This window comes from Mesocricetus auratus, unplaced genomic scaffold (genome assembly GCF_017639785.1).
Source record: "Mesocricetus auratus isolate SY011 unplaced genomic scaffold, BCM_Maur_2.0 Super-Scaffold_100087, whole genome shotgun sequence".
Lineage (NCBI taxonomy): Eukaryota > Metazoa > Chordata > Mammalia > Rodentia > Cricetidae > Mesocricetus > Mesocricetus auratus.
The window spans coordinates 355,234-364,564 of NW_024429238.1; the positions used below are offsets into that span (position 1 = coordinate 355,234).

A 9,331-nucleotide genomic window follows, 5' to 3' on the forward strand; every position below is an offset into this window, starting at 1 on the left:
ATGTAACATGTTCCACCTGTTTTTATTTCTTAAAATATTGTTTGAGAGTGGAATGGGTCCACACCACAATGGCCTGTCCCATGGGGTTGTGAGGAATACCAAAAGAATGGAAAATGTGATGTTCACTGCAAAAGGCCGCAAAGTGATTGCTGGCATAGACAGGGCCATTGTCTGTTCCTTGTGACAGAGATGGTTGGCCCTGAGGCCAGGAGGATACACTGAGATATTCATGTATTTAAAGAGGCAAAATCAGGGCACTGAGGTGTAATCTGCATAGCCATGTATAAGGGGCACCCGGTGAGAAATTTAATGGAGCAGGAAATTAGATAATACCACTCATGGGGCTGGTGGGCAAGCTGCTCCTGAGTGAATAAGACCCTAGGGTGGGTCAAGGAGCTAGCAAATTGATTGCCCTGGGCAAGGGGAAATGGAAGGTTAGTATGTGCATGAACAAATCCCACATAAGCAGGGTAGATGCACTGCCAAATAAGATGTTGGAGCTGAACTAATAAGGAACAAATCTGAGAGGTTGGAAGAACATATGGAGAAGTTTCTAAAGGTATACCTATGTTGGCAACAAAAACTATTAGTATATAAATTAAAGGGCTCCCCCTCAAACATTTGGAAGGCCATCAAGCAGGCAAACAACTCGGTGGCTTGTGCTGGCATCTGCCCTATGGGTACCCTCTTCTGCACCTGGGAAGAAACCAGCAACTCAAAATCCTTGGAGGAGCCGTCCAAATAGAGGGTATCCTTTAAAATCTTGGGAAAAATCACAGGGCGTTGTTTATAAAAAGACATCCAGGGGTTATTGGGATAATGGTTATTAAACTTGGTGCCTGTAGATGTAATAAACAGTGTCCACTCATCATGGTAGATCTGTAGATGTTCCACCTCCTCCTTATCATAAGGAGGGATAATGTTTTCAGGACTCTTTCCAAAGGTTTGGATGCTAAACTTGTGTTTATGCCACAACAATTGAAAAATAAGATCATAGTAGGGGTCCACTAATTTCTTAGGGGAGGCTGACAAATGTATCCAATAAATGGGACCAGTCTGCCAAAACACAGCAGTGGGGGAAAAGCTCAATGAAAGTACAACCAGAACAAGGGGCTACCCATAATCTATGCGCCAAAGGTGGGCTTGCTCTATACATTTTAACAACAATTATAGGGCATACCTGGCCTTTTTCTGGAGCCAAAATGAATCCACGGGCCTCTAAGAGCTCCTGTAGCTCTGCAAAGGCTTTGTAGCATTGTTTCTTCAGCTGTGGCCAAAAGAATATCGTCCAAGTAGTGAATAATGTAAAGATCAGGGAACTTATGTCTGAGTGGATCTAAACAGGTAGCTACATAAATATGGTGTATAGTTGGACTGTTAGCCATCCCTTGGGGGATCACCACCCATTGGAAGTGAAGGGCAGGCTCCCTAAATTTAATTGCAGGAAGGCTAAACGCAAACCGAGGACTATCTTGAGAATGCAGTGGAATGGAAAGGAAGCAATCATTCAAATCAATGACAATCAAATGCCAGTCTCTAGGAATGGCCACAGGTGAGGACAAGCAGGGCTGGAGCGCCCCCATAGGCTGCATGTTCACAATCACGGTCCTCAGGGCTTGTAGTAACTTCCATTTCCTTGAAAAATGTTTTAATTACAAATATCAGGGTATTCCAGGGGGACATGGAGGGGACCAAATTACCTGCCTCCAATTGTCCTTGAACTAACTAGTGAGCCACCGAAAGTTTCGCCATTGGTAAGGGCCACTGTCCCACACTTACAGGTTCATCAGATAGGCATATGATGGGTATGGGGGCTGGCAGTGCAACAGTGACCATCATCAAAAAGACCATAACACTTCCTGTCATCCGGAGCTCTCGTATGCAAAGGGAGGATTGCCACTGGGCAAACCTCTCCCTGGTCCAGGTTACCTAATACCCTCCCCAGACTCCAGCCCATCCCTTGCATCATCTGGGGTTCCTTACTTTGGACTTGGGTGCCTGGGTGGTGAGGGCCCTCCCATTTCTTGCAGGGGTCCTATCCCAGAGGTAAGTAGGGAGTCCAGACAAAATATATGTTTGAAAATGCCCTGTGTGGGCCTCAGATTCTGCCACTTTGAGAATTCTGAGGCTTCTTTGGGGCACAGCCTGTCCTATTCCCTGGAGGGTCGACGTCCCTTCCTGTTTAGGTCAGGCAGGGGGCCAGAATTTGACTGAGAGGAGAGAATTTGTCTGGAGGTGCTGCAGTCTCTATGCCACCCCACCTATGCTCAGCATATCATAGATTGGGTGGATGGAAGTTTGGCCACCACATAACCCTGGTTGTAAGCCTGGGCAGTTGCAGGGTTTGTCAGCCTGCCAGCTCTCACCTGTCTTATCACGAGGGTGAGCTCTCCTTCAATGCTCTAGGTAGTTCACCTCTTGCAGGGATGAGCAAGGGGCAATGCCAGTTCTCTGGCTTTTACATTTTAAGGCACACTTCTGCCACACTTAGAGCTACAGAGTCAGCTCTACTATGTTGTCCAGGCATGGTATAGGGACCACTCTCCCCAGTGCTGCAGATAGGTTAAGGCAGAGACAGCTCTCCCACTCTTAGGATCTCAGGGCCTCGGGCCTTGATGGGGCCAGATGGGGAAATATCTCTCCTGCCCATGCTGTCACATGACTGATAATGGAAACATCTCTCGCATCTGCCTCTGACATCAACACCTTCGTTCCATCTCAGGATTTCAGGACACTGTCTGTGCCTGTGGTTGGCTTCCACCCACCTGAGCAGGATGTCATTGGCAGGGCCCATGTATGTCTTCCCCCAGACTTACAATTGAGGACACAATCTGAACTATTGGTCACCTGCATGCAGCTTAGGACCAAAGGCATCAGGATGTGCTGTGGATATCTTCACAACAGCCAAGGACTTGATGACACAGGTGGCCGTGTGTGGCTTCAATACTCCATAGCAGAATAGCATTAAGTGGTCGATAAATATCTTCCCACCAGCCTGGGACTTGAGCATCCAGTCTGACGTCTGGGTTTGTACCACATCAGTGAGCCAAAAGGCATCTATTAGTTTATTGAACATCTTTCCAAAAGAACAGGACTTCTGCTCAAACATTAACAAAAAAAAAACATCTTTGGCTTCCAGGACAGGCTCCAAAGCCACAGAGAAACCTGACTGAAAAAACAAAAAAAATCATCTTGGTAAACTTGTGCACAACACACGGTTTATACTTGTACTGATACACATATGTATGTTTTCCTTAAAAGATAATACGTGTTCAGAATTAGGGGGACTAGACACCAATGTAAACAAATGGCCCAGGTGATCCAGCCACTCAAAATGCTTCTGTTGCACGTTCCTCAGAATTCTGCATCCAGAAGAGTTTCAAGGCTTCTTATCTTGAAGAACACTGGTAGCCAAGCGACCCTCAGGCAGGAACAACCTGGCTGCAGTGTCTTCCTCCATCTTTCTGTGGATGAATTGACCTGAAAAGCGCTCAGACCCTCACTGCATGGATACCGGATGTATTCTATATGCTGTGATTAAGGTGTGTTGTGGGACTCCAGCTTCATAGCTAAAATAAGAAATATTTGAGAAGAACAAGAAAATTCCTCATAGTCACTGTAGGCTCCTAGCCTGTGACTGACAACTCCCTTGAGCACTGATGAAACAATAAACTCTGTGAACCTCCACACTTTTCTAAAAGGTGTTAGGAATCATGGTCTTGTGTAGATATTCCATATGCTGGTAATCACATCACTCCCCAGGGATGGTTCTGTCCAAAGTGTGATAATCAAGTGTCCTTCACAGTTAGTATGGTGTGCTAAGTTAGCAGGGCAACAGAATGACATGTGAGAATAGGGGCATTTGTTTTATTTAAATAAGACCAATGAAAATACAGAGGAATAAAAATTATCTTAATGCTACCTGATACAATAAAATAGCTGACTTGGCTACTCTCTTAGAAAATAAAGACAGAGCTAACAAGCACAGAGTGAACAAGGTCTCAGGTCAGTCATGTTTCTAGGCAAGGATTCGGCATCAGTCATCTTCAAGGGGTTCCCAGCAAACCTTGTCTGAGTACCCTGCGATTCAATTTTCTGTGTTTCTCCAAAATCATCTTCAAAGGAGATCAGGGCCACACTGCTGCATTCAGTTAACAAGTCTAAACAAACAATCCACTGATCAGCCATACGATGGGAAGTAGGGGAAAGGCAATGCCATAAATCACTTCATTTCATTTTGATGAAGACAATCCTTGGACCATAATGCCCTTAATTGTACTCATGCTGTCTCAAGACACATTGACTGTGACCTAAAGCTGAGATCAATAACTGAGGACATCAGTGAAGAATATCCACGTTCCTAGTGTGACCACATGCTTAAGACTGTCACATATTGGCAAGTCAATGGTGATCCTGTTTTCAGAGAGGTACAGATAGAAATGCAAAATTGCCTTTCTGATTTGACAAGACAATATCACTGTGCTCCCATTATACTTCAAGTCAAGCTAGTCTCTATGGCGTGCATCACCTGAACACTCTTGCTTCCATTGCATCACACAGTGCCTGAAGCCATGTGTTCTGGGTCCAAACTATTCGAATCCAACCCATAGACTTTCATTTCTCAGTATCCAGAAGAAATCTCCTAATTATTGCCAGCACTGGCAAAGTCTGGCCTCAGTGTCATAAAAACATGGCATGTAGCATTCAAGGCAGATGTCTGTAGTAAAACGTATTGTGTTGGGCTGCCTTTTGGCACAACGTATATCCAGCAGCTCAGGACATAACTGGGCAAATTTCTCAACCAGGACAGAACCCAGGGGATCATAGCACTCTAGTGGGGCGGGGTAGAACTCTACAGTTATGTTGCTTAGATTGGCCACACTCTGCAAAAGCTTCTTCAGTACTGCAGTGGAAATCTTGTTATCACAGAAATTCACAGTGTTGAGATGTGAGCACAGGCTCAGGGCAGGCAACAGGGCACTGAAATTGAGAGTCCTCCATCCAGCATTCCACCAACTCTAGGGTCTGCAAAGTGTCTGCTGTATTCTCAAGTAGAACTCTGAGATGTGGGGCACCCAACCTGGACAAAACTACATTTCTGAATTTCAGGTGTTTCAGTTGCCAGAGCCCCTGACACTGTGACAACTGTTTCAAGTCTGACTGGGAGAGACGACAGAGAGCGATGGTCAAGGTCTCCAATGGGCTTTTCAGGCATCTAGGGAAGAAAAGGAAATTACTTTATGCTTTTAGAGGGAACAAAAACTTTGACACTGAGACACAGCAGACGATATATACAAAGTCAGTCTAGCCTTATGCTGAAGGTCAGCACTTGGAATACATCCTTCTGGTTCATTCTCATATAATTGAATTCTGAGGCATATACATAATCTGGAATGATCTCAGACCACATATCTCCAGCTCGCCATCTGCTTTCTGTCAAATAGAACTAGAATTTGCCAACGCAGGCCAGGAGCTCATACCCAGAGGACTACCACAAAAAGATTCTGGCAGTATCTTGGCATGTATCCTACATAAATCACCACTGTACCTGCTACCAGTCACAGCTTCAATTCCTGATTTCAATGTCCCAATCTTTAAACTGAAAGTCCATCACCCCAGCAACAAACATTTTCCACCCAATATGTCTCAAACTATGCTCATAGTGTCCTTCTCTCCAGAGGGCCTTAGAGGCTGAGACAGGCTGCACCAGAAGAACTAGCTGGCCCCTATTCACAGATCTGGGTACAGAGTTCCTTAGGTTCCTATGCAGGTGTGGGTACTCCCCACTTCAGGACTTTCTACTCTGCCCTGTTCCCTTCCCATTAGCATAGCGAGGATCTCAAGAAGGAATGTCCACAGCACACTCAATGTGTCTGACACACCCAATGGAACTGCTTTCAATTCAGCTCTCTAAACATTTCCTACCCCAGCTCTGACTGCTGGTCATTGAACCAAGTAACCTCAGTTAAGAAGGATACATGTCCACACTTGGATACTGTGATGATTCCATCACTGTTAAATCCCCAATGGCTGGGACACCCCCACGGTACACTAATACTTGAAATAAGGGGAAAAGGGTTGCTGAAACAGTATAAACAGTTCTCCATCATTCCTTACCCAAACAAAACATGCATGTGGCCCGGGAGAAAGTATATGCCATCAATGGAAAGATGCTTGAGGGAGTTGAGCTTGCAGAAATGAGAGAGAAACTGGACAGGAAACATCTCTATATCCGCCAAGGTATTTTTGACTGTGTGTATGTTCAAGACCATGTGAATTACATTAAATTTGTGAAGTCTTGTCATACGGTCAAGATGAGGTGCAATGTGACAAAGGAAGGGCTGCACCTGGCTTGTGTATAGCTCCAATTCCTCGATATAATCTGGTGGGAAAATGTCCAAGACCTCCTTGATAATCTCGATTGGAGAGTCACAAATCTTCATCTTCACACAGCACAGCCGCACACGGTCTTTCCTCTGCTGGGCCCAATGCAACAAGTGTGCTTGGTCTTCTTTCAGGTGGGAACTGAGACTAAGTTCAGTGACAACCTTCAAATCCTGCCTCAGTTCATTGCATACTTGTGCATTCCTTTCAGTCTCTGTTGAGTAGTACCAGTCTCTCCCAGCCCATACATCCCAGAAATCCTGGTTCATATTCCTCAAATCAAGTATTCCAAGCCTCCAACTTCTGTGAGGAAAAAGGTACAATTTCATAATGTAAACAGGATCCACCTCAGCAATAGCCTCTGTCCAGCTTCTCTCTTGTCAGCTCCAACATATCCCTCTCACCTGTCAGGCAATTCTCTGTGACTTCGAAGCCAGCCTTGTGTATAAGAGCTAGATCCAAAACAGCCTCCAAAAGCCACAGAGAAACACTGTCTCAACAAACAAACAAACACAAAAAAACACAAAAGAAAAAGACAACCCCCCAAAAATTCCCCAAAACATAAAATGGATGTAGGAGACCCATGGATAGCTCACTCCACTGTGGTTTCATCTACTCTGAGCTCTCATCCACTTCTGTCATTGCATGAAGTCACAACATGAGTAGAAGCTGCACAGACCACATTCTGTCCACTTTGACCACATTCTCGCTGTCCTTTTACATATATCCTACCTCTAGCTCAGCAACTCCCGTTTTGTCCACTTGGGTCTTGCTTACCTGGGACGAACCTTCTGTGTCTGAAGAATATCTACACCATCCAGAACAGCTTGGAACAACTCCACATCTGGTGTCTTCATCAGGGCCCCCACAGGAAGGTAGGAAAATGGCCAGGCAACCACCATTGCCTTCAGTAACCCCATGCGTCTACCAGTGAAGGCCTCCTTAAATACTTGTGGGAAGAGATTAATTGGCAAATACTCCAGAGTAGAGATGGTTGTGGCCTCGTTCCAGAGCAGGCTCTGCACTGCTAGCTCATGGAGTGTGGGTGGTTTGTAGATGCTCATTTTTGTAGATATTCAGACAGAAGGAACCTGGTAAAGTTTAGGGAGACATTATTTCAGAATTCCCACTTCTCATAATTTGCAGGAACCAGAGGGTAATAATCCGAGGTCTGGCTATAATGGAGAACTCAGTGTGCCTCATTATCTATCATCTGGAGGTGTCAAATCCAAACTTCCATCACTCTCAGCATGTGGATTGTCTTTTTTTTGTTTTTTTGAAACAGAGATTCTCTGTATTTTTTGGAGGACTCAAACTCACAGATATCTGTCTGTCTCTGTCTCCTGAGAGCTGGAATTAAAGGTGTGTGCCACCAACACCCAGGCTTATGGAGTCTCTTAAAGTCTCCAAGAAGACTCAAATCAATCATTATCCAAGCATGTGCCTACCCCTGCTCTATTCAGGAGCATAAAGACTGACCTGAAACTTTTTACAAGAAATGACCCTGACCATCTTTCCTGCTGCTTAAGAAAATACATTGTTGATAGCATACACCCAACCCACCCTTATTGTATTTTCACCAAACTGAAACCTATTAGGAAGGTGTGAGTTGAAATTGTGAATTGCCTTTTAGTTCATGTTCCTTCTAAATTGAGAATCTTAGATGAGAAACCAAGTGTACAGAGGCTACAAGGACAAAGATATTTCTGTGATGCATTGGGGTCTAGAGGAAGAAAGGAGATGAGTAAAGAAAATTTACAAATATTTTAAAGTTTGGTTTATACTTTAAATTGGTATTAAAATATAAGTGGTTACCAACTCCAATTCCATAATGAGTGTAGAAACCTGGACAAGGTCAATGACTCTAGAGTTCAAGATTAGCCTTGCCTATTTTGACCCTGTCTCCAAAAGCTCAAATGAACCAAAGAAACTAATACATACATTCCTATGAGTGCTCATTTCTCATTAAAACAAACCTACACCTGATGTAAAAATGTTAAAATATGTCCTTTGAATATTAAAGCCATTATCTGGAAATGTAGCTTAGTTGGTTAAAGGTTAGGCAAGTATGTACAAATACTTCCAATGGGGCTGAGTGACGTACCTGATATGGACCCACGTTTAGAGCTCCTATTGCCCACAGGGCCACTTTCTTAAGTGTCTCTCAGACATTTTAGACTCCTCCACTGAGAATTCTCTGTTTAGTTTAGTATCCCACTTTTTACTGGATCCTTTGGTGCTTTGGAGACTTGCTACTTGAATTCTTTGTAAATTTTGGAGATAAGCCCTCTCTCAGATGTTGGATTAGTGAATATCTTTTCCCAATCTCTGTGTTGCCTTTTTGTCTTGCTGACCCTGTCCTTTGCCTTGCAGAAGTAAAAATTCCTATACACAATATGATAAAATAGATAATGAACTATCTAGTATGTATTTGTCAAATGCAAATGAACTGGACATTGTTGATGAAATCATTGCCTGTATATATTATATATATTTAATTTACTTATTGTGCATTGTTTTTCTTATGTTAGTGGTAGCCTTCTTCTGTTTGTATTAGAATTAAAAGGAGAATTTTGGTGATATACAATTTATACTATATTTAATATTGCCTTAGGATTCAGACAGCAAAGCAAGCCTCCAACTATAGGGGTCAGGTAGTGGAAATAATACACCTTCTATCCCAGGACAACTCAAGATTAAGAGGTAGAAGGACCTCTGTTACTTCAAGGACACACTGATTATTCGAAATCGATCGATTTCTAAAGAAACTGCTTATAAAAAGATGTCTGCATTTGGATTCACAGGCCTTTAATCCCAGGACTCAGGATTAAGAAGTAGAAAGGTCTCTGTTAGTTCAAGGACACACTGATCTGCTACGAGAAACAACATATGACACAATGGTGAACTCAGCACTCTGGGATCACAGGCCTCTTAATCCCAGCTCAAG

The 9,331-nt window shown here is 43.7% G+C and overlaps 1 protein-coding gene across 1 annotated transcript; it reads right to left on the bottom strand.

Moving 5' to 3' along the window:
* Positions 1–3,840: 3,840 nt before the first annotated feature.
* Positions 3,841–7,452, bottom strand: LOC121136410 (PRAME family member 12-like). The gene is given in 4 exon segments (XM_040736802.1): positions 3,841–4,985; positions 4,987–5,236; positions 6,115–6,687; positions 7,162–7,452. Coding segments are annotated over 4 exon segments (1,449 nt in total). The 5' UTR covers positions 7,449–7,452; the 3' UTR covers positions 3,841–4,646.
* Between the last annotated feature and the right edge of the window lie 1,879 nt (positions 7,453–9,331).